General features: G+C 41.2%; 1 protein-coding gene across 4 annotated transcripts in view; it reads left to right on the top strand.

The window, feature by feature from the left end:
* SORCS1 (sortilin related VPS10 domain containing receptor 1) overlaps positions 1-25,909 on the top strand; it is a gene marked incomplete at both ends in the record, with an annotated part of 574,332 nt that overhangs the window by 421,974 nt on the left and 126,449 nt on the right. For all 4 annotated transcript variants that reach the window (XM_079705434.1, XM_079705435.1, XM_079705437.1 and 1 more), the window contains 3 exons: positions 12,709-12,827; positions 13,910-13,999; positions 21,092-21,271. In XM_079705434.1, coding sequence (XP_079561560.1) covers positions 12,709-12,827; positions 13,910-13,999; positions 21,092-21,271 — 389 coding nt within the window. The remainder of the gene's footprint in view (positions 1-12,708; positions 12,828-13,909; positions 14,000-21,091; positions 21,272-25,909) is intronic.

Below are 25,909 nucleotides of genomic sequence, written 5' to 3'. Positions count from 1 at the left end.
AGTTATGCTTCAGAAACAAACTTAGAGTGTCCTTTTAATAACTCAATTAAAACTTGTAACAGTATAACATAACAGCAAGGAACTATCTGGGAAGTGAGTCTTAGTAAACACAGAACTTAACTAATGAAACTATGATAATATCTAGTGAAACATATTTTTTTAAATTACCCCATTTTTATTAAACACAGCCAAGGGCTTCCCTGGTGGCACAGTGGTTAAGAATCTGCCTGCCAATGCAGGGGACACGGGTTTGAGCCCTGGTCTGGGAAGAGCACATATGTCTTCCCATAGTGCTGACTGTTTAATCTACAGCTATTGTTGACCGATTTTAAATTCACTGATTTAGGAGTAGACCATTGCCATGCTACAAGGGCATCAGCATGGCAAAAGTCTGACAATGGGGGGTTAATCTCGAAGAAGCAGAATGAACTTTATCTACATGTGCCATAATCTTCATAGATCATTGTGAAATAATACTTATTTACTTAACCAAAGTAACAAAAGATTTCAAAAGCAAATATAAATCACTTAAAGGCAAAGAAATTCACACAGTCTGTATTCACACAGTCTGTTATCAAAAGCAGCATTTCTCTTCATATAGAGAGAGAACCAAATTTCAGTCTGGTACCAGCTTACTGTTAATAGCAAAATTTATTTACCTAATTAATTTCAATTTAGTCTTAATCAGTCTTAACAACGTACCAAATTTTTTTTCATAGTTCCTTTCCCACAAAACTTTTATCACTTCCTGGATCCATATTATCAATAACTTGCCCATTTTTTTTCATCTATAAACAACTAACTGTAGGACAAATTTATTATCATCACTTTCCCCAACAAAAATATCTCCAGTCTTTATATCTTCTCTGGCCAACAACATATATCCTACTTGCTTTACACACTGAAATGCTTCTCTTGTCACTTTGGTAGCTTTGATTACATATTATAATTTTTAACCCTTAAAAAACCTTAACCTCTAATGAAAACCAAGAAGAAACCAGGTGTAACTGTTTGTCATACTGACGTTTTCTGATTAGCAAACTCAAGATCACATTCCATAGCCTCTAAAAACATGTATTTTTCCAAAGCACATTTTTTTTTCTCAATGTGGTACAAGGCGTGTGTCAAATAAACCCAAACATCTTTAGTTTCTGTCTTGTATTTAGAATTGTTTGATTTGTGAGCACTTTCTTTCTTTTTTTTTTTTTTTTTTTTTGCGGTACGCGGGCCTCTCACTGCTGTGGCCTCTCCCGTTGCGGAGCACAGGCTCCGGACGCGCAGGCTCAGCGGCCATGTCTCACGGGCCCAGCCGCTCCGCGGCATGTGGGATCCTCCCGGACCGGGGCATGAACCCGTGTCCCCTGCATCGGCAGGCGGACTCTCAACCACAGCGCCACCAGGGAAGCCCTACTTTTCTTTTTTAAGCCAGTTAAATAGAGCTTATTTACAAATTAACCTCAGCAATATTATGCAAAGACAAAGACACATACTGAGACATACATATATCCAGACAGAGATCTCATAGTTTCCCGCTTGAGGCTTAAATTGTCTCTTTGCCTCTTTTTTTTTTTTTTCCTTTTTGACTTGAAGTTTCACTAAGCAACCCAAGGCCGAAGTCTCAGGCAAAGTGGGCTGTGTTTGTTTCCCAAGGACATGATAAGAGTTAACCTCAAGCTTTCTCCTAGGCATATTTTTATTCTCTCAGGGTCAGAATTTTGAAAATAAACCAGAAAGTATTATAACAAGCTAGATTTCTCTAATTGCACATGCAAAATAACTGGTTTTACAATTTCAAAAAAAAGCTTTATTTTAACCAGTTTTCTCCAGAGTCTAAAGAATATTGTGGCCATATTTTCAAAAAAAAATCATCTTTCCTTTCTGTAGTCATATGACCAAATAGTGCTAAAACTGGCCCTAATAACAGGGGCAGACTGGCTGATAAAATGTTGTCCAAACAGGGATTGTTTCTCTGGGGAAGTGGGGTCTTAGTTTGATCAGAAGAATCTCTGGAGGAGTAAGGAAACTTGCAAGAGTGGGGGAAGCTTGGTTCCCCCCTGAGAGTTGGGAGAAATTAGAAGGGGATCATTTAGAATGTTAGGAGAGATTTTTCTGTTTCCTCAGGCTCTTGATTATGGAGCCACATAGAGCAGGATTATCATAAAAGGCCATGAAAACTTGAACATAGGGAACCTTAGTCCATTTTCCCATCCTGTGGCAATAAAGATCCAATTGCAAGATACCCATTTTCAGGCCATTTTCCATCCCCCAATTTATATAAAGGCCAGGCACTCTTACACTAAAATTTAAGTGTCCAGTTCTTAAGGATATACTCCAGAGGTGTGTCTTCTGGCTTAGAAAGGGATCCTCCCATGTTGAGTAACCTGCAACTGAGAATAGAGAGTGATCCTAGAAATGTAATCCAACGTCCTAGATACATTTAGGAGGCACCTCAAGGGACTTCAGAGCATCCCCTGAATTCCCTTCGACCTTATCGCTTGACGGGGTTTTGAGCGTCCTCTACTCGCCCACCGATTTCTAACCAGACGTCTCCAGTTGTTCTTGGTAACGTGCGCACAGTGTCCTCCTTTCATACCTGGAGAGGACATTCAGACCAGTGTAGAACGGTTGCCAGGTTTTTCCCTGAGCTTTATAGGCAACAGATAAAGCCTGGGATGCCAGCTGCTTGGAAGTGGCCAGCCCAATAAGTAGTCCTTGGGCTGCCAAGGCCTGGAGTGAAGGGGGAACTCCTGGAGGAATTGGAGTTGGCCACAATGGAAAATGCCACGGGGGTCAGGACCTGAGGATTTTACTTGACACTGACAACAATGGGCTGGGCAGCAGAGAGGGTACACTTAGTCCCTCCCCCAGAGGGTGTTAAAGTATCAGGTAAAAAGAAACCTTGCTGTGCAAGTAAGGTGGGAAAGAAAGTCACAGAAGCGTGGGAGAGAGAGTGAAAGTCAGGAGTCTCCAGCCAGCAGTTTGGGCGCGACCTCTACTTTATCTTGAGCTCCCAGGCTTTGGCACCACTACCACTTTGTCTTTCTAGCAGTGTCCTTCTAACGCCATTTTTCATATTGCAAAAGTCTCTTAATTTCAAAGACTATTGATTTCAATTTGGCCTCTCTGATTTAGCAGCCTAAAGACGACCCTGAAAATCAACCAAAAAAGCATAAAATAAGATAACACGAGCCTCCCCACACAGCAATGAAAAACCTGACAGTGACAGTGCAGTAACAGGCTCAGCTGGGCAGCTTTCAAATTAAGTCCTTTGTATCCATTATGTGCTACTACTTCCCCTGCCTCCTGTGTGCTCACCCATCTGTGAGGAGGTCTGTGTCCTTACCTCCCATCCTGAGGGGGAGAACACAGAGGTGCACGAGAGAAATTTGTCATCTCCAGATCTTCCGTGTGTGTGTATGTGTGTGTGTTCCGAGAAAACTTTATTAATGGACCCTGAAGTTTGAATTTCACATAATTTTCACAGGTTATGAAATGTTACCCTTCTTAGGATTTTTTTCAACCATTTAAAAATGTGAAAGCCATTCATAGTTGATGGGTCACACAAAAACAGATGACAGGCTGGGTTTGGATGGACCAGAGTTTGTGTCAACCTCTGAATTACACTGTTGCAAACACAGTTGAAGCCCACAGTACCTCTTCCCAAATTGCATCTTCCAATTACCCCCACTAACCATTCTTCTGAAATGGGTGTCAGTCATTCCTATTCACACCATTACCTTCTATTGTTTGTGTCTGTATCCCTAAACAGTGTATAATGTTGATTTGCATATTTTGAACTTCATAGAAATGGTATCATACCTTGGGTACCCTTCTGCCTTGTTGCCCAGTACTTTGCCTGGCACTCTGTCCGTGGTGCTGAGCGGAGCTCCAGTGCAGTCTTTTTCGCTGCTGTATCATTTTACACTGTGTGACGATTCTGCCTGTGTTATTCATTCCTGTGCTAGTGAATGGGCACTTAGGTTGCTAAAGTCCTTTCTTGACATGTCTCATCTCTTTTCACCTTCCCCATGACCTTGTTAGATGTCCAGATCTTAACTCTAGGACAAAGGACTGGCTTTCTCCTGGGTCTTCAGGCTCCCCCAGGACTCAGCAGCAACAGTCCATATAACATGCATATGTGGCAATTTCTAAGGAAAATTCCTCATGTTTCTGGCTCCTGCTTTAAAACAAGAACAAAAGGTAGCGTCGTAAAGGTCTTGCCACTTACTCATACACCCCCTCCTTTGCTCCATGTGTTCTCAAGCAACACGGATGCTAGGATCGTGCCTTGTATTCCTATTATTTGGCTGGTGCTGCTGCACTACTTACAACTCTTGGAGGTAAGACCTATGATTATTTTCCTCACTTTAATTATGAAGAAAATGAGGCTTACAGTGGCTAAATATTTTTGCCATTGCCACAGGCTAAAATTTGAAGCCAGGTCTGGTTCATTGCAGACCTATTTATTATCCATTCATTTGAAAAGCATTGTTGGACATCGGTGCTAAGCCAGCTGCCCTTCTAGGCATGACGAAGGATCGTAAGGGATGTTGCAAAGGCCCTGCTCTCATAGAGCTTAACCTTCTGATTAGGGGAGACAGGTTATAAACAGATGCATAGTGCCAGGGGGTGGTATGTTCTAGGAAGCAAAACAAAGCAGAGTCTAGATAAAAAGTGACGGGGCAGGGCAGGGGCCGCTGTCAAAGAATCTCTGATAAGGTGGCATTTGGTTTTTCAGCCAAGTCCTTATGGAAGTAAGGGAGAGAGCTGGGTCTGCTGGGTGGAAGAGCATTGCAGACAGATGGAACATCACGTGTGAAGGATACGGAGCATGGGCATGTTTGGCGTGGCTGAGGTGTAGCTGGAATATAGAGAAGACAGACAAACGTGTCATCTCCTTCTGTTTATTTCACTATGGAAGGCAAGGATCGTGTCTTATTGATCTTTATTGAATACTTATCATGTTCCAAGTATGATATTCAGTATCGAGTGTGATGAAAATAGAAAGTTAGTAAGTGAAGAAATAGTGGTTTGGATATACCCACGTGTCTCAGAGGCTGTCCCTTGAACTGACCCTCTGTCCTGGCATTCGTCATATAACACACGAACACATTTAAGTAAATAGCGTACATCCCTCTCCCACGAAAAGCCCTGGAGAATACATGCTGTGTATTTTCTCCCCCACGCACAAAACTGCTTTCATTTCTTCCTCCCTTCCTTCCCTCCCTCCCTCCTTTCCACTTTGATTCCTGTTTTCTTTCTTTCCTACTCTTTGTCCTTTTCCCTGTCTCTGTCTCTCCATCTCCCACTCCTTTCTTTGTAAACTCAATTTGGAAAGTTACTGGAACAAACATGCTTCTCGGTTTTTCATGGCTGGGTGTGACCTGGCAGATAACTTCGTGTCTTTTCTTGGCATAAACTGGAGTTCTAGTGTGACTTTCTCACAAAAGAGGTGGCTGACATTCCCCAAGCAGATAACTGTGACCTGGCAGATAACTTCGTGTCTTTTCTTGGCATAAACTGGAGTTCTAGTGTGACTTTCTCACAAAAGAGGTGGCTGACATTCCCCAAGCCTGTCTCCCATTCTCTCTCATGCCCCTGTGCTCTGGCCCAGTGCTCCTGCTTTCTGGAATGATGTCTCCCCCTTGTCACTGCTCCAAGCAGCTTTCCAGGCTTTTCTCAGCTCTTCCACGCAGCCTTCCCTGGGTGTCCCCACCCTCAGCCCTGCACAGGTAACTGTCCCTCTGTGAGTTCAAGTCAACAGTAAAATAGTCTCTATATTCAGTTGTTCTATAGGCCATGATGGCACAACAGGTCTACAACTCTGTGTGATGCAAAGTGAAATAAATGCAGAGTCACAGGAGAAGTCCTGACACAGAGTAAACCATCTGTGGAGAGGTTTGAAGGTCAGATGCCCCTCACCTGGGGACCCACAGAACCTGCACCTGCACCCCTCCTAGGATACACTCACCCCACTGCATCATCCTTGGTGAAGGACTTTCTGTATTTCTACTAAATTATTTTGCCCTCCTGTTCTCTCTCATGTCCCCAATTCCTAGCCCCATGCTTGGCAAAAAATGTGTAATTCCAGAACTTTCCCTGTAGTAATCATGGCCTCCTGAATGTCCAAAGGCTAACCATACAAGACAACACTTAGAAAGTTATACTGGGCCAAAACCAAGAGATTGCCTAGAAGAAAGCAATGCCACAAGCTTATCATGCCAAAGGAGGACCTTTGATCTAAGTTTATAATTTTCACAGAAACTTCTTGTCCTCAGTATAGTCTTTCAGGGGTCAAGGCTAGAGTCTCACTTTTGAAGATCTCAGTTTCTAACTGGTACATGCCACAGAGTGCACTAGACCCCTGATGGGAATGAAGTTTCTATGAGCACAAGCTTGTTGATACATGTGTACACACACACGTGTGTGTTTGTGTGTGTGTGAGTGTGTGTTGGGTGCAAATATGTAATAGGAATGTTCCAAACCAAATAATAGGACAGTAGAAAGAACACGATAAAAATTTATATACAGATTATGGGCTTTAGAAACTGTTCTGCTTCAAAGTTGAAAATTAATGGGGGACGGGAGAGAGCTTTAAAGTGTTCAGGCTTGCCAGCCTAGTTTATGGTTTTATTTAAAATTAAACTTTTACAATGTTAAAGTATCATCCCTAAGTCTGGAGTTCTTTACCCGTAAAAAGTACCTTATTCTGGATTTTCTCCAAAGTTTAAAAGAGAAAAAGCCTGTGATCCATGCGGCACAGTTCCTGACTCAGAGGAGAAGTTGCTCTGGTTGTTTTGGAGGTTAATGCTGCTGTCGCTATCAATGCAGCCATTGTGAGAAGGGAGAGGTCTGCCCAAGCCTCAGGAAAAACTCCACAGAGGGGCCCAGGAAGTATTTGGATAGGATCACAGGAAAGGAAAAGGCAGTTCAAACCAGGGGAGCTCTCTGAATGAACACAGGGTGTCAGCCAGGAATGCACGTGCTGTTTAAAAAGAGCGGAAGCCCCAGAGACACAGACTTCCCGGCAACATCACAGAGCTTTGTTCACTTGGGCGAGAGTGAGAAGGGAAGAGGTCTCAGTGGGTAAAGGATGGTAAAGACCTTCGGATCTTAGAGTCAGTCGTCTGATTTTAACAGCCTCCTTTGATCCTAAAATTCTGATAACCCGCATTTCATAGAGAAAAGGTCTGAAGCCTAGTTTGGTAAAGGACCTTCTCAGAGTCACATAACACAAGAGAGAAAGAGCTCAACCTAGCCCCTCACTCCAAAGGGAGGGAGACCCTGCACAGCACTCTGGCTGCAGGCGGGCTGCCCTGTGTGCTGGGCACCAAGGTGACTTCTGTGTCATCTCACAGCCCTAGTTAGTTTCCAGTTCTGCCCCAACCACTACCTCACACTGCCTGCATAGAATATTTATTATCTACTAATTCCACCGGGAGAATACTTTTCATGGTGTTTTAAAAAGTGACTTAAAAAAATTAAGCCAAACCAAAGAATGAATATAAAGGAAGCTTATTGTCTCAGGTAGAAATGTCTGTAGTGCTTCCCAGTTGGTTCCCTTGAGACGCAGTGAGCAGTACTGGTGATGAAAGAGGGGGTGCTTCGATCACAGCCACAGCTCCCACTACGTGAGCACAGTCCAGCCAGACACAGGACAGAACACATTTCCCGACCGAGGTTTTAAGTCCTCATAACCGCTGGCAGGATGGCTCCTGTTTATTCCCATTTTACAGATTTGAGAAGTAAAGTGATTTGCTTAGGTTTACCGAGCTAAGCCTGCATTTAAACCCTTGTTTCCCTGCTCCAAGCCTGGCCTTTAAAAAGCAGTTTCCCTTCCTTAGAGCAGTGCAGGGGGCATGGGAATTGCATTATTCCAAGCAGCAGCTGTTGCAGAGAGCGAGATGCTTAAAAAGAGTAGCACAGTGTCCTAATTACCTGTGGCAAGGAAAACATCTGTGTGGGAAAAGTAATGAAATTAATTCTAAAGTCTAGCAGTTGCCTACATTAATTGATGTTAATTAATGCCAGATTACAAGATACTTCCTATGAAATTGCATCATAAACTCACCAGAATTGAATATGGAAAGAGTTCATCATGCTTAATGTTGTTACAGCAAAGCCCCAGGGGAATAAGAATGATTGGTTCCTCAATATGAAGTGCAGCCAGTTTCTTTCTGTTGCCATTAGGAGGGGAAGGAGAACAAACCGGGGGCAGTTTACCACAGGCAGGCCACTGGGAATTGATCAGTTCCCCTTCAGCTTGCAAATTTCACTTTAAACCTCTCCAAGAGAGACATGGTTTCAAGACCTCTTCCTGGGGCTTTTCTTGGGTCCCTCGGTGGTACATTTTGTAATTCTCAGCTCAAGAACAGCTCATTGCACAGCTCTGTGGCATGGGGAGTGGAGAGAGATAGAACAAGCAAAGGAATTAGAGACAGTTCTCTAATTCTTGCGAGCAGGATCCCACAAGCCCACCATGACCCCTGGCCCTTTTCCCCGGCTGAGAGGTGCTGAGCAAAAATTTGACACTGGTTGTCTGCCTCTCTCACATCACTGCCTCTACGGAAGTGTTGACATCACATATATAACTTTGATTCATTTTCCCTATGTAAACATACATATGTAGACATCTATATATACCACTTGCACAAAATCGTGTCCATATGCACATATTTTGGTAACCTACTTTTTAAAAACTTTTATTTTGGAATAATTTTAGATAAACAGAGAAGTTACCAAGATAGGGCAGCTTTACCCGGCTTCTCCTAATGTTAACATCTTATACAACTATGTTCTCTTTCTCAAAGCTAAGAAATTAACATTGATACAACATTATTAATTGGTAAGCTAGTTTTATGATATAAAATGCAGTAAACATTTCTGTAATTCCTCATATATAGTCTAGAGGCAGGATTTTAATAGCAAACTATGCATGTGCCACAGTCTGTTTAGTTGTTCCTCAATTGTTGGCCATTTTGTTTTCTCTTATTTTTTTAAATTATAAACAACACTATGATGAATATCAAAGTAGATAAATCTTGGCATAGATCATTAATTATTTCTTCAAGTCGAATTCTCAGAAATGAACCCAAAAGATGTTGATCCATATTGCCAAATGACCCTGCACAAAAATACAAATGTACAGCCTTTTTTTTTTAATCTAGATATATCCATTTATACTTGGAAGCCAAAAAACATGCTTAACAAAAATTGGCCCTAACCAATTGGTTGCATTATTTCCACTATGCAACATAGTGGAAATAAACCAGACTTGGAGGCCAACCAACCCCGTTTGAAACCGCATACTGCCATTTCTATAACCTCTTGGAGCTTCATTCTCTTCATCTGCAAAGTCAGTTGATAAATTATACTCTATAGTATTGTGAAGATTAAATGTACCAAATAAGTGTGAACATGCTTTAGAGTACTCGGCATGTAGATGTTCAACAAATATTAGTTTCCCTGTTCTTTTCATTTCTCCCCAGATCCCTCAGATTCATAATTTTTGTATAGTTATTAATGTGAAAAGTTTATTTTTTAATTTTTAAATTTTTTTTTAAAGTTTATTTTTATATTTTCCACCTTATTCTTGCTCAGGGACCTTTGAAGAGGAAGTTGAGGTCTTAAGAAAGAAACTATTAGACACCATTATAGATAAAACAAGCACTGTGTATTCATCAAGAAGTCGTCATGAGGTGGCAGTCTGAGAAATTGTAATTGGAAGTTGTATTTGTAATTTGAAGCCTGAGACTTCCAAATTCTGAACCTTTGATTCAGATTGTTTTCATTCATTATCTCACATAACAAGAAGCACAGAGACAGGGCAACCCTGGGTTCAGTATAATCAGTACCTCAATGATGTCATCAGGGAACAGGTCCCTTCCACCTCTTCATCATACTCATTGTGTAAGCTTAACTGTAAGACTCCTCCATGCACAAGAAGGCTAGAGCAGTCCCACATATCATGTGGACTCAGTGTTGGTAGCAGAAGAAGGTCTTCTGCTGTGCCTCCTTGTAGCCCCTTAAAAGATCTCTTTCACTTCTTATTTACTAGAATTGGTTTAAATGGCTTTTCCTAAAGCAAATGATGGCAAGTAGAGTGGGCATAAACTCAAGAGGATTATTCCCTGCACATCAGAGCTTCTGATTCATGTGGAAGAAAGATGAGCCACCAGGTCCAGTGCTGGCTTTTCTGGCAAAGAGGCAGGGAGGAATGAACATTGGATAGGTCACCGATAGTACCTGATAGTGAAATATAACTGTAATACTCAAATTCAGTTTTCTTAAGGACAAACTGTGTGCCCCAAACTGATCTAATCATTGTGAAAAGAAGCAAAAGAGAAAACAGGAACACTATAGTTGATAGTAACAACTCACATTTGTACAACTTTGAGTTTCAAAGCATTTAGCATATATATTATTTCAGTCAATTCTTAGAGCCAAACTACAAGACAGTTGACATTGGCATCCTCATTTAATAGATGAAGGTAGCAAGACTCAGGAAGATAATTTCCTTTGAATTATGCAGCTATGACCACACCAGAACTCAAGCCCAGGTCTCACAGATGCCAATCTCCATTTCTATGACCCTGAGTTGCCTTTTGAAAAACAGAAGTCAACTAAAGCTGTAAAAGGGTCTGATGGAGTGTGAAATTGTGAGGTACAGATTTTGTGTGCCATGGGGAAAACTGTTCTGGGAAGGGATGAGTCCCAGAAATTCTCTTCAGGGAGAAAGATCATGAGTTATGCCCTAAAATGAAACTGTAAGAATGTCTAAGAAAGGAGATAGGGAAGGGAGAGTCAAAGGCTTTTCTTTAGTTTCTCTTTGGAGGACTAGATGGGTTAAAATACTTGAAAGCTATCCCCATCACCACACATGGCAGCGGGATAAAGGAAGATTATGGATAAAGGAAGATGGTAGATAAAGCTCTCCTTCCCTCTCCTTAGAGCTTATCAGCAGCTACGTCAGCCATTGGTCAGTTGGAGCAAATATGCATGCCGCCCCCTAGTGGCACTCCTTGTAGAATACAGGTTTACCCAAGTTCTTCCGTAAAAGTAGTGCTAGAAATTTCCTTCAGGGAAGTCAATTAGTGAATCCTTATATCCAACTCAACATACGATTGCCTACCCCCCATTTCATGTAAATAATCATGTCCTGATTTCTTCATTTGGAAGAGTGGATTTCTTCATACATCTTTGATGTCCTAAAATTAAACTTACCCACTCATTAAGCACCAAAAAAAGGTAAAATAACTTCCTTTTTCATTCAAAAAGATATTTTCCAGTAAAGTGGTATGTTCCAAGGAATATTTATTTATTACGTACTGTGTGCCTGGAACAGTATTAGAATCTGGAGGTCTAGGAGGGAACAACAAAGACAAAAGAGGTCTCTGTCTTCATGGAGCTTATATTCTTAACAGGGAGAGGGGCAGAAATAAATCATGAGCAAGGTGACTTTAGATTGTGATAAATTCCATGAAGAGAATTAACAGGAAGGAGTGTTATCGAAAGTAATCATGGAAAACCCTCAGAAGTAACAGTAAGGTGAAATCTAGACATTCTTTGGGGAACAACCTGGGGAGAAGCAGTTTAGGTAGAGGGAATACAAATGTAAAGCCTTTTTTTTTTTTTTTTTTGCGGTACGTGGACCTCTCGTTGCTGTTGGCTCTCCCGTTGCGGAGCACAGGCTCCGGACACTCAGGCTCAGCGGCCATGGCTCACGGGCCCAGCTGCTCCGCGGCGTGTGGGATCTTCCCGGACCGGGGCACGAACCCGAGTCCCCGGCATCGGCAGGCGGACTCTCAACCACTGCACCACCAGGGAAGCCCAAATGTAAAGCCTCTTAAGTGGTAGAAAGTTTGGCCAAATTCCTGAACATATTGCAGTTTAGATGAGAAGAGTCACAGGGAGAGAAGAGACTAGCATGAGGGGCAGTTGAAGCAGTGGTGGTAGAGGGTTTGCATTTATTCTAAGTGCAAGGAGGCAAAGGGACTTTTAAGTGACATCTGATTCATAGAGAGGGCAGAATAGTTGCGGTTGAAAAACAGCGACAGCCTCCCTCATACAATATACTTCCAGCAACAGAGATCAAATCTATTGAGTTGTTATTACTGATATGTTTATCACCTGCTATAGTCTCAGGTGAGATTCAGGGTCTTAGTTTACTCACCTATAAAATGAGGGCAAAGTTTTTGAGTTGGGAATCTCCTCTCAATTCTGTTTTATTCCCAATTAGTAATAGAAGAAAAACCTTTATCTTCACATAGCATCTTATTGTTTATAACAACAGCACTTCTAGCGTGAGGTGATTGATGATGGCACATATGTGTGTGTTTCCCAGTTTATCGAAGGTCGAAGTGTGGAGGTGAAGCCTATAAATGAGAAAAAATAACTAAGAAGGCACAAGTATTATTGCCAGCTATTGAAAATATTTTCATTTGGGTTTGGAAGGAAGAAATTTAATTAACAGGAATTTAATATTCTAGGATGACAAGAGTTGGTGGAGGCACTGGGAAATAGTGATGGTGGTGTTGACAGCAAGTGAGTAAAATAATACTGATAATACTTTTAACGACAATAATAACAGTAATGTAGTTAATAGAGAATGTGAGGTTTGTTGAAAGGCTTGCAGACAGCAAGAGAAGTAGATGTCCACTCTGACTCTAACATGCTGTGTGTATATCACCCCACCCTCGTGTATTTCAGATTCACAATACCTAACCTGCCGAATGCAGAACTGCACAGAGGCCAGCAGAAACAGACCTTTCCCAGGCTACATTGACCCAGACTCTTTGATTGTCCAGGATGATTATGTGTTTGTTCAGGTATGAAAGATCCACTTCCATTGATTGTGTCAAAGACATTTCCCTTCCCTGCTTCTGTCCCTAATGCAGCCCCTTTGCCTGCTTACACTCCCTGAAAAGCAATAAAGAAAGAAAAAAAGGCATTATTATTATTTTAACATCTTTATTGGAGTATAATTGCTTTATAATGGTGTGTTAATTTCTGCTGTATAACAAAATGAATCAGCTATACATATACATACGTCCCCATATCCCCTTCCGCTTGCATCTCCCTCCCACCCTCCCTATCCCACCCCTCTAGGTGGTCACCAAGCACCGAGCTGATCTCCCTGTGCTATGCGGCTCATATCTCAATAAAGCTGGGAAAAAAAGAGTGGGTCCAAAGGAGAAAGAGAGTGGCAGTGCACCGCTGACAGCCTGCACCTCATGCTGCTCAGCTGAGTTGGAGACCACAGCGCTTCTCACCCTCCCTCAGACTCACAGGGTTCTTTGGGCTGTACATTCTGGGCAGACCTGGGGGAGGTAGCTCACCATTTGTTCTCTTCTGGAAGGTTGAGGTCTAGAATGATTTTGAACCACGATGCTGGCTTGGATTTTCGTCTAACACATCAGCAGCACTGCTGTGTGTGGGACATGCTCACAGCCAGCAGTGTGACTTCACAAAACTGGAATTCAGTGCCAAGATGGGGGCTCCCATTCTGCCACCTTGTGACCTGGACCATTTCCTTCTGATCTGGCACAGGGACCTGTTTGTGTGGTCAAAGTCTTGGGGCTAGATGGCTGGGCTGCTGAGGGACACAGATCCAATATACCCTAAGGCTTGTATTATTAAAAAAAAAAAGTTGCTAAAAATGTTTCCTGACTTCTGTACCGCAGGGCAAATTGAAGAATTGTATTTTTGTGCAGTGGGTTCACTTTGGGCCTCTGAATTCACATACACTGTCTAAGTTGTTTTTGAACTGAATGCCAATTCTTTACACTGGCCCACAATACTCACTTATGCTGTTGTGTTGGCAGCTACCCCCTTCCGTTCAGGGGCTGTCCTTCTGTGACCTGTAACTGTCGTAGTACCTCTTCTTACACCCTTTATGTTTATGCTCCAGCTGACATCAGGAGGACGGCCACACTACTACGTTTCCTACCGAAAGAATGCGTTTGCCCAAATGAAGCTGCCCAAATATGCTTTGCCCAAGGTATGGCCTGAATCAATTTCTCTATTTCAGTATCTACTCTTTTTCCCAAGGACCCTTTCAGTCTCTCGTAGTTATTTATTTCTTTTCATCCCCCATCTCTGTTTCTCAAGTTCACTTCTTTACTTTCCTTTTTGCCAACCTCCTTATCCTCCTTTCTCTCTCAGTGGTCCATCCCTCCCTCCCCCACCTCTCTCGTTCTCTCTTTTTCTCTCTCTAATTCTTTGGAATTCTTGCTGTAGGAGCATCTGAGTAAATTGATGACTGATGTGCTTTTGCTTTTCAAGTGGGATGTATTGGTTTTCTAGCAGGACAGAAACTATGCTTTGGATGCACAGTATGTCAGTGCAACAGGTATGATAAATACATATATACCATTTTGTTGTTATTCATCATGGAGAGGTGATGCAGCTATGTAGCATCCGACATCTGCTTTCTTTCCCAGTGGAACTTACGAGACTGGTTGTCTTTAGGGTTCGGAGACATAGCTAATTTTTTAGACTTTCCCAAAGACATACTCCTTTAAAAAGAGTGGCAGACAAAAGTTAAAGACTCCCAACCGCTAACATCCCCAGGCTCTCTCGCCACAAACACTGAAGAACTGCGTTAATATGGAGCGCCACCTAGTGGAAGTGAAACTGACTTGGGAGCTCAAAGCTGGGGATTTGAGGTCTTGCTGCCCCGTGATGTATTTTAAGTAGCCAGAAATTGTTAATGTATTGTGCCTTTTTTTTTTTTCTAGCAACAACCACTGACATGTGAGTGTTTTTATTTTTAAATTTTTTATTGAAGTATAGTTGATTTACAGTATTATATTAGCTTCAGGTATACAACATAGTGAGTCAATATTTTTATAGATTACAAAATAGTGGTTATATTTTCCTGTGCTGTGCAATATATCCTTGTTGCTTATTTATTTTATACATAGTAGTTTATATCTCTTAATCCCATACCTCTATCTAGGTGCTACACCCTTCCCTTTGCCCACAGGTAACCACTAGTTTGTTCTCTATATCTGTGAGTCTGTTTGTTGTTTTAATATACATTCATTTGTTTTACTTTTTAGATTCCACATATAAGCTATAACATAGAGGATTTGTTTTTCTCTTTCTGACTTATTTCACTAAGCATAATACTCCCTAGGTCCATCCATGTTGTCACAAAAGGCAAGATTTCATTCTTTTTTATGGCTAATATTCCATCACACACACACACACACACATGCACACATGCACACACACACATCTTCTTTATCCATTCATCTGCTATTGGGCACTTTGGTTGCCTCCATATCTTAGCAATCATAAATAATAATGCTATGAACATTCAGGTGCATTTATCTTTTTGAATTAGTGTTTTTGTTTTCTTTGGCTATATACCTAGCAATGGAATTGCTGGATCATATGGTAGTTCTATTTTTAGTTTTTTGAGGAAATGCCATACTGTTTTCAACAGTGACTGCACCAGTTTACATTCTCAGCAACAGTGTAGGAGGGTTCTCTTTTCTCTATATCCTCCCGAACATTTGTTATTTGTAGACTTTTTGATGATGGCCATTCTGACAGGTGTGCCTTGATCAATAGAGCAAGGGAGATGTGTGTGGCTGTAAGAAGGGGACTGTGTAGGTTTAAATATAGCTCAGCTTTGAAACCTTTGGTTGAACAAAGAACATAAATAACTTCTTTTTCAATTGTGTTTTCATGACTCTTTGTCTTGTATTTTTATCCAAGACTTTGTAGTTTGCTATCTTGGACCAACATCAGCTACCTGCCCAGGGAATCAGTGATAGATATAGCACAAAGGCGCTGCAGGTCGCCTCTCCCAGGAGAGCCAGTGGCTTCTCCAGGCAGAATTCTCGTCCTTGGCCAGCACTCTGCCCCTAACCTTAGCATAGTGAAAAGTGAGCTATAAACCTCAGCCCATTAGAGATAATAACACACATTAAATTACACGATTAACTGCAAAGAACTATTTCCATATTAGTAGTTATTTTTTCAGCTGCTAAGAGATTAATGACAGTTGTAATTGCCCAGAACTATATGCCTATGCCTGTGTATGTTTAAATGCTCCTTGCTCTTGATTTGGCTTAAAACATTTTCCAAAAAGACAAACACAAGATTGGAGTTGTGCTTTAGATGAGAATTGGGTAAAGTCAGTATGTAAAAGAAAAACTGAGTGTTGTTAAAATTACCCTTGATAATCTTTTAGGGAGGTCCATGAGGGAGGTGATCATGTTACCTTGGTAAGTCCAGCAGAGCTGGTGGTTGTTTTGTTTTGTTTTGTTTTTGTTGTTTTGGTTTTTTTCACTTGAGCACTGAAATAAATTGCCATCTTTGACCAATAAATGAAGTAGTTGGCTTGTAGGATTTTCACCTTTAAAAACAAGAACATACTCAATGCAGTGAGATGCTCCTGTTCAAGAGGCCTGTGGGAATTGGGACCACATCAGGAAACAGCAGTTTCAAGCCACTCATCTCGTGCTTACTTACTCTTGGGAATATACTTTTTGAGTGGAATAAGTTTCAGCCAAACCAAATGCTTCTTGCTGCAGATTTGAGGCTAGAACTTGAATCTCCTGACTCCCAAACTGGCATTCCTTGTATTACACTTTTCTACTCTCTAAATAAATTAATAGATTCTATTACTAAAAGGGAGCAGCACCCGCCCCGCCCCCCAAATTTTTATATACTGAGGAGCATCCAGAGAAAAAGTCCCATTGATCTCTGCAGCCTCAGAATGGTATTTTAAAACAAAGAAACCACTTGGCCCCTTGGCTGGAGGGTTGAGAAACACATACTGGGCATTGCCTGTTCATAGCCATCACACCAATCACTGTTGACAGCTGCCCCCAGTGGCATCTTGCCAATCTGGAAGGAAGAGTTTTAGTCTGAGCCTGAATTGGCTGTCTGGCCCCTCCCACACTGTCCCAGATGAGCATGTTCCATTAGTCAGCCTCATCTGAGGTCCGAGGGTAGAATGGGGTGATTAATTTAGCTTGTCCCCAGAAAAATCGGAACCACTACAGCAAATGAATGTACTATTTGGTCCAAGTGGGTGTTTATTATTTAAGGCAATGAGATGCCTCATTACAATCCCATTACACCTTCAAAGAGAAGCCCCAGCTTGGGTGGAGTGATCCATGGCAAAGATACATTATTTCAGGACCCTCTATCAAAGCAGGGCTGCTGCAGCTGGAAAAGAACAAAGCTTCATGCCCACCAAAGGAACTGAGACAAACCTGCACTTACATGCTCAAATTTTCTTTAATCATCCCCTGCCATTGTATCAACTCTTGAAAGACTGAGGTTACCCTGAGCTGTATTAAAAAAAAAATTAATACAATGGTAAAGATGACCAGAGAGGGAGGTGGGGAGATTTTAATATTGCTGTTACCATTAAGAGCATGAGGCCCTCCAGACAGGGAGACCTAGTGACAGTTTTCCTTCCTTACCATACTTGGAGCTCATTCTGAGCTACTCAAGTGAGATAAATGAGGCAACACTTATGAAAGTGCTTTGAGCATTTTGGAGGACAGATACTCTATAAAAGTAAGGTAGTATTAGAATTAGTTGTCTGTGTTGGAGAAGATCGATGTGAACTGGGGTGTGGGTGATGAAAAGGCTGCTTGATTCGCAGCAAGAGACCCTAATTCCAGACCTACATCTGTCATTCCCCTGCTTTGAACCTTGGACTGGTTTGTCAATTTCTCTTTCTTTTTTTTCTTTTTTTTTTTTTTTTTTTACATTTTTAAAATACGGAGCTTAGATTCACAATAATATTTTCTGAAACTCATTACTCAATAAAATGCCCATAGAGATGCTTCATGACAATTTGGTTCTGTGATCGTGAGTTTAAAAAAAGAAATAAACTCCATTCCATGCTCCTTGCCTAGAGACTAACAGAAGCTCGCTGATATGTTAAAGGCTCTAGGATGTCCTGTGAGCAAGAAAGCTGTATAGTTAGCATTAATCAAAACGTTTTACAAAAGGATCCATTCAAAAAAAAATCTATTAAAATCGAACAATACTGGTGTCCTATGGAACAGATGTTGGGAAGTGCTCTAGAACATCTCAGGGTTCACTTCTTGGTCTAAAATTTTGTATCTCAGTATAAGCTTTCAACATAAAGTGCCATTTTGGGTGAAATAACATATTTTCCTGATATAGGTGCGTGTAGGCAAGAAGAGAAAGGAAAGATGGCAGTTAAATATGTCAGACGTTTCAGTTAAAATATTTAAGACCAACATAGTTTTTAAACAGTCTCTTCAGTGTAATTAGATTATATATAGAGAGAGATCTGCCCTTGGCCCTTATCTAGCGATGGCCATTGAATCTGTTTTTGCTCTGTTACTAGATCTCTAAGTGACTTAAGTACTTTATGCATCTGTGTTTTGCATTTTACACCGACCAAGGAAAAGTTTGAGTGGGCTGCGGTAGTATGGATGATTTACTCTGGCCCCTAGGATTATTTAATGGGTCCAAAGGCACAGTTATGCAGGGACCAGGTTACTGCTGAAATATTTTAACTTGAATTCAGGGATGAAGCTACATCCTGCTAACAAGGAAGGAAACATGAATTGGGAGTAGTTGTTTAAGGGTTCTAAGTGGTAGGGTAAGGACTTTGATCTTTGTCCTATAGGAAATGGGGAGCCATAGAAGGTTTGGCCCTCAGTGGATGAATGGCCTTTGGACTAGTTTCCACAGTTAATTCCCTCGATTAGAAAGAAACAAAACATTTGGATGAACCACTTTTTGTTAAGTGTATTAGCACCCTAATATTTGCAATGAACAGAAAGGCCAAATCAACCTTGCTTAATCAACAAAGGGGGTTTAGGGTTTGCTTAACAGAAAATAGCTAGCATGTATGGAGCAGATGCTAACACCAGGCACTGTGGTTAAATGCTTAACACTTACTAACTAATGTAATCCTCACAACTCCATGAAGGGCATACTATTATCTCTAGTTTGCAGGTGGAAATCCTGAGGCACAAAGTTCCGTTCGCACAGCTGAATGACAGATCCGGGATTTGAACTCAAGTAGTTTTATTTCAAAGACCATTCTTTTAATCATTTTGCTCTACTGTCTTCTCTAACTAAACAAGTTTGCGGGTGGGCAGGCTCCTTAGATATCCACATTCAGAGGCTCAAAGAGTATCATAGAATTTGGGCCATCTCTCTCCACCTTTTGAGCCTGTTTTTCCAAGATTGGCTTATCCTCTGCCTCCAAGATATGTCTCCATCAGATCTAGACTTTATTTTTATTCCAACTGCTTACAAACTAACAGTAAAAAAATAACTTTTTTCTCTCTCTCTAATGATTCCACAGTCATTCTAGCATCATGTCTTACTGATTTTGCCATCACTGATCCAATCACGGTCATCAGGAAAATGGAATTTTCTGAATGCTAGGCCTACAAGTTCACTTCTGGTGCTGAGGGTGGGAGAAAGTAGCAAAGACTGAGCATAGGGAGGAAATTTGTCTGAGAAGGATGAGGATGTTTTTTCAAAGAACATCAAGCTACAGTTGCCAGAAGAAATGTACATAGGCGTTGGGCAGATATAAGATATGGCCAACTTTTATACCAAACCTTAGTTTGCATTATCAACCAAATTGAATTCATGGGCAGGATTCATTTTTGGCCTCCCCACTTTTTCTATAAAAACGTTATCAAACTCTATAGAGTATGGCAGTAAGGCCTGAGAAGGTGTCAGAAATACAAGAGCCTTTGGATAAGGACTTCTTTCTTCTGGAATCATATGTGTTCACTATGGTCAATTTTCAAGAGGAATGACAGACTTGTTCCTCTAAGTCTAAAGCACAGTTGAAGCTGAATTGCTGATTGATTGATTGATTGAGAGAACGTGGGCATATATTACAATGGGAAATTTTGAAGTTAGGTAGAATTTTCCAGCCCTGGAGTTGTTGCCAAGGAAGATCGACAGACCTCCTGAATCTTTTCAAGGAGAGTGGATGATCCCTCTGGGAGGATCTGAGCACTGAGCTACACAAAGGCTCAAGAATCTTTCCAGGTTGTTCTTTTACCTTTAGCCTCATACATAATTCTGTTTTTGTTTTGCTTTTTGCTTTTTGAACATGATACCAATGTGCACCACCTTGGGCGAAAGGGGGAAGGCTGCCGAGAGCAATGAGCGAGATCTCCTGAAGGAGACAGCAGGCCTTGGTCTGAGACAGCAGGCCTTGGTCTATGTCAGCCTCTGCCTGAACACCCACTCCTCTGGAGTTCTGAATGGGGAGAGAAAGGATTTGGAATCCCCAGCCCAGGGACATCTGCTCACTGCCTCCACATTACGTCTGCCTTGTTTCTATCTTCCAGGACAACCAGAGTCTGAAAACATCATCATTTATGCAGACTGTTTTTCCCTGTTTTATTTAAGGTTTCCTGGGGAACTTCTCAGGGTACAGGTTTTGATAAGCTAAACCCTTGAACACTCATTAGCCTGAAGATTAGTGCTCTGGGGGTCTCAGGTGAACATTTTTCCTCTGGAACCTCTAGGGGTTGCTGAGCCTTAGGGAAGTGCTTCTTAAACATTAATGTGCATATTAATCATCCATGGACCTTATTAAAATACAGATTTCTATTCGATAGGTGAGGCCTGAGGTTCTCACAAACGTACAGGTGATGCCCATGCTGCTGGTCCCTGGACCACAGTGAGAGATGCAAAGCTTGTCTGTTTTCTCGCTGCCCCTCGTATTTGCCCCATATATGCCTTTTGAACATGTACTATGTTTGTGCTTGGCAAAGTTATCAGGATGCCTGATTCTCCAAACTCATACATATTTGAGAAATTATCCTTCAAATTATCTAATGAGGTAGTTAAATTGTAACTGAGCTACCAAGCATCTCCCTGTCCTATTTTCTGATGACCTTACTGCCTAACCTCATAAATGACAAAGGAAATATGTGACCAACACTTAACTACTATGTCACAAATATGCTGTAGGAAAATCTCTGTCCTGCCTCACAGCACCTATGAGCCTATTCTGGTATCCTTCATCGCATTCCACTCTGTGGACGCGTGCCAGGTGCACTTATAAAACTCTTCTTCCTGTTTCCTTCCCTGCGTCTTTCCTCAGGACATGCATGTCATCAGCACTGATGAGAACCAAGTGTTCGCAGCGGTCCAAGAATGGAACCAAAACGACACATACAACCTCTACATCTCAGACACCCGTGGTGTCTACTTCACTCTGGCCTTGGAGAATGTCCAGAGCAGCACAGGCCCTGAGGGCAACGTCATGATCGACCTCTATGAGGTATGTCACAAGGCACGTGTGGTCTTGAGCCACTGCAGTGCTGGGACTGGCAGTTGAAGTCCCCAAGTTGGCCGTTCCCTCGATCATTTTAATAACTAGTTCCTTATGTGGCCTCATTCCATTTGGGAGAGGGAGGTGGGGTTGCAGAACATTTTTATTGATTAATTTGCAATCCACAAAACAGCTCTGGGAGGGATTCTTTATTTTATTTTATTTATTTTTTTTTTAATTTTTTATTTTCTTAACATCTTTATTGGAGTATAATTGCTTTACAATGGTGTGTTAGTTTCTGCTTTATAACAAAGTGAATCAGTTATACATATACATATATCCCCATATCTCTTCCCTCTTGCATCTCCCTCCCTCCCACCCTCCGTATCCCACCCTCTAGGTGGTCACAAAACACCGAGCTGATCTCCCTGTGCTATGTGGCTGCTTCCCACTAGCTATTGGTTTTACATTTGGTAGTGTATATATGTCCATGCCACTCTCTCACTTTGTCCCAGCTTACCTTTCCCCCTCCCCATAAAACAAATACCGTATGCTAACACATATATATATGGAATCTAAGAAAAAAAAAAGAAAAAAAAAAAAAAAAGGTCCTGAACCTAGGGGTAAGACGGGAATAAAGACACAGACCTACTAGAGAATGGGAGGGATTCTTTGTTGACCAAGTCCACAGGCCATGAAGCCCCAGAGAGCTTGGAAAGTGTCTAGGGAAGCAGTCACACAATTAAAGGGTTTGAATAAGAGTGAGCCGAGTGTGAAATTTGAAAATAGTCTTGAGGGGCTAATAGGGTGTCAGGGGTGGAGCAAAGAGGCGATGGCAGTGCTCCCTTACATCTCTCTGAAGAAAGAACTAAGAGGATGTCTTTGCATTGCATCAGAAGGCACTCCCTTGTCAAATTCTTTTCCCATTTAGGTCATTACAGAATGCTGAGAGAGTTCCCTGTGCTATACAGTAGATCCTCGTTGGTTATCCATTTTAAAGACAGCAGTTTGCATATGTCAGTCCCAAACTCCCAATCTATCCCTCTTATGTGTATAACTGAATCACTTTGCTGTACACCTGAAATTAACATAACATTGTTAATCAACTATACTCCAATATAAAATCAAATTTTGGGGCTTCCCTGGTGGCGCAGTGGTTGAGAGTCCACCTGCCGATGCAGGAGACACGGGTTCGTGCCCCGGTCCAGGAAGATCCCACATGCCGCGGAGCGGCTGGGCCCGTGAGCCATGGCCGCTGAGCCTGCGCGTCCAGAGCCTGTGCTCCGCAATGAGAGAGGCCACAACAGTGAGAGGCCCGCATACCGCAAAAAAAAAAAAAGATCTATTTAAAATCAAATTTTTAAAAAAATGATTATAGCTAAATATTGAAAAAAACAAAAGACACTCCCTTGTACTTGACGACCTTTCTGACTGCATAACCTCTATTAGCTAATTGCCATCCTCTCAGAGGGCCAATGCATGAGATAAGATCAATACGTCTTTCTTTTCCTAAAGAGGGGTGAGGAGGAGAAACAAAAAGCAGAGTTTACCAGATTTCCCTAAGGGAACTCTGACCCTTTGTTTCTCAGAATGACCAGCTTCAAAATAAAATCATATGTTGGATCAGTTAGCTTTTAAGACAAACACCAACACTTTAATGGCCATTTAAAGCACAGTCAGGTGAAAAGAAAGCTGCTATTTGGGGATGGATTTTAGCCATTTGTCAGTCTTGTGCTATGAAGGATTTATAATGGGATATAATGAGCCATTATGAAACATATTCAGAATTTGGGAAGTGCAATCATACACTTATATTCTATCTGAAAAAGAATTATAAAACTTATTCAAATATGTTCAGTCATAATGATGTCATCATTTGGTGAAGGATAAGTTCAGAGAGTAGAGGTTGTTTGTGTAATGAGAAGAAAGGGAATCATATCCAGTATGTCAAAGAAAAAAACCAATTTCACTTAAGAAATTTAAACCTATTATTAGAATTCCTTTTAATGCTATCTATATACCTTCATCTTTAGGAGTTCTTGGGAATTTTCTTCTAGTATCTAAACTTCTCTGTGTGTATAAAGGCATGTTAACAAACTGTATGCCCATTTCGGAGCTCAAGTATTTGTGATGGAAATTATGGTAGACTAGCATAGGATGTAGTTTTTGTGTATATATTTAGAAAAATACCCTGCAAATTTTTTATACATTCACGAGTTTCTTCCACTTCATTTCCTGCCCATGTTCCAGATAAATATAGTATCATATATCTCAGCCTCAAACTGAACATGTATTCTGGAAAACACTTACATATTCTGGTGATTTACCTTCAAATTCATGTAGGGTAAAATTCTGATTTAGGGTGTAAATTTTAGAGTCAGGCTGGCTGGGTTTAATCCTGGCCACACCACGTGTATATATTCTTGAGATAAATCCAACAACTTCTGAGCCTCAGTTTTCTTGCTTAAAATAAGGGGATAAACATGGTACCTCCTTGATAGGATTTCTCTGAAGATGAAATAAGCTAATCTTCTTAAAGTACCATGAACAGTGCCTGAAATACAATACTCAACAAATTATAGATAGTATAATTGATATTATGTTCCAATGAGTTTAAGCCCCAGAACAATGTTCTGGTCTTAAAATCTGCCCACATTGTTTAAATGTCCAAAGTATTTCCACCATTTTGGATCACTGCTTCTTTCCATATTGTAATTAGCAGGGCCGTATGACATCCTTTATCACCAAAGCTGTCTTCTTATAAACAAATGTAAATTTCAACATTTCTTTCCTCTTTTGTAAATGTGTTATAAACATTTAAACTTTAAGCGTGTTTTTTGAAATACCATATGTTTTTTTTTATTAGTTTCTGCTTTATAACAAAGTGAATCAGTTATACATATACATCTGTTCCCATATCCCTTCCCTCTTGCGTCTCCCTCCCTCCCACCCTCCCTATCCCACCCCTCCAGGATGTCACAAAGCACTGAGCTGATCTCCCTGTACTATGCGGCTGCTTGCCACTAGCTATCTACCTTACGTTTGGTAGTGTATATATGTCCATGCCTCTCTCTTGCTTTGTCACAGACCTACTTGAGAATGGACTTGAGGATATGGGGAGGGGGAAGGGTAAGCCATATGATTTCTTGCCTTGATCCAGCATTTACAGTGGAAATATCTTGCTCTGAGCGTGTGAAGTCTAATCAGCTGTCCCACATTAATCACCCAGTTTGCTTCCCTGGTCTCGGCTCTGTCCTTGCTCTCCTGAAAACATTTGATTTTCAGGTTACATTTTTCCTTCCTGATTATCTTCTCCCCTCTTTTCAAGTCAATGTGGAATAATTTCTCTGGATAATTTTTTTTTCTGCAAAAATAGAGACCATTTTAATTAGTCCCTTGATTATGGAAAAGATGACAAATTTGAACAAGAATGACTTTGTCATTTCCTGTTATTTGCAACTGTTTTCGTGAATGGTTTTCTGAAATCAAAAATAACTAACAGGTAGGGAGTGAGAAGAGGAAATAGAATGACCTCTGGACACGACAAACCATTTTTTGGTAATCTTTATGTTTTCCCTTTGTGTGTCTCTTGCGGTTGACTATCTGTTGGGAAACTGCTGGCTCTTATTATCATCACTTTGAACAGTGGTGTAACTACATTATGTAAAGGTGTCCTGCATCCTGGGGCCGGGGAAGAAGAGTCTTTGTTTTATTAGCCTGGCAGTTCACAGCAACTTGAATTGAAATGGATGTGATCAGAATGGCAGTGCCATATCTGCTGATTACCTAGGTAGAGAGAATATTGGCTGACACAGAACCTGGCACAAATGTTCCTTAAATCTGATTGTTCTGCCTAGCAGGAAGCTGAAAGCCATCCAGCCTGAATTTCCCAGTAGAATTGCAATGAATAATGAGTGGTTAGAGATAAATGAAAAGTAAGAAAATCCATAGATGAATTAATAAGGAGGAGAGATGAGCAATATGCAAGGTGAGGGTGACAGTGTATACATAGAGTACACATCTGCTCACATATGGGGGTGACTGGGGAGGATGGCATGCATCCTTTGCTTGTACATGCCAATTGCCTGCTCTTCTTATGTGCTCTTTATACTATGTTAGCATAGGCGAGCTGTGTAATGTATGACTGTATGAGTCTGTGTATCGAGCATGTGTATTGTTGGTGAGTCTTTGTGGGAAATGCAGGGGGAGACACAGTTCTCATTCAAATCAATCATTTTATTCACTCACTCCTTGCAACCTTACGACAGATGTGGTTCTCTCTACGTTAGAACTATATGTGTCTATGTGATGAGGTAGGGAAATGTTGGGGACAAAGTGTTGGGGGCCCATCTTACATGATTTAGTTATTGAAATACCAGAATTTCCCCTCAGTGTGAGTTGACCATTGGCCATGGACCCCATTCAAAAGAGTCGAGACACGCGAGCCAGGAAAGTACGCTACAGAGAAAAAATTACTAGAGAGTGATTTTTGTTGATGCAAGATCATACTAAGTAGATGATATCTGGGGTACCATTATGTGCCAGGCACTTTATAAAGAACCTTTCATAATTATCTCATTCAGTCTATATGTTCACTTTATGACACAGGGACTATAATCATCACGCCCATTTATAGGAAAATGGAGT

Source organism: Hyperoodon ampullatus, assembly GCF_949752795.1.
Source record: "Hyperoodon ampullatus genome assembly, chromosome: 1".
In the NCBI taxonomy this organism is placed as follows: domain Eukaryota; kingdom Metazoa; phylum Chordata; class Mammalia; order Artiodactyla; family Ziphiidae; genus Hyperoodon; species Hyperoodon ampullatus.
Note: the sequence above shows the minus strand (reverse complement) of the source record. Positions and strands in the feature narration are given on the sequence as shown.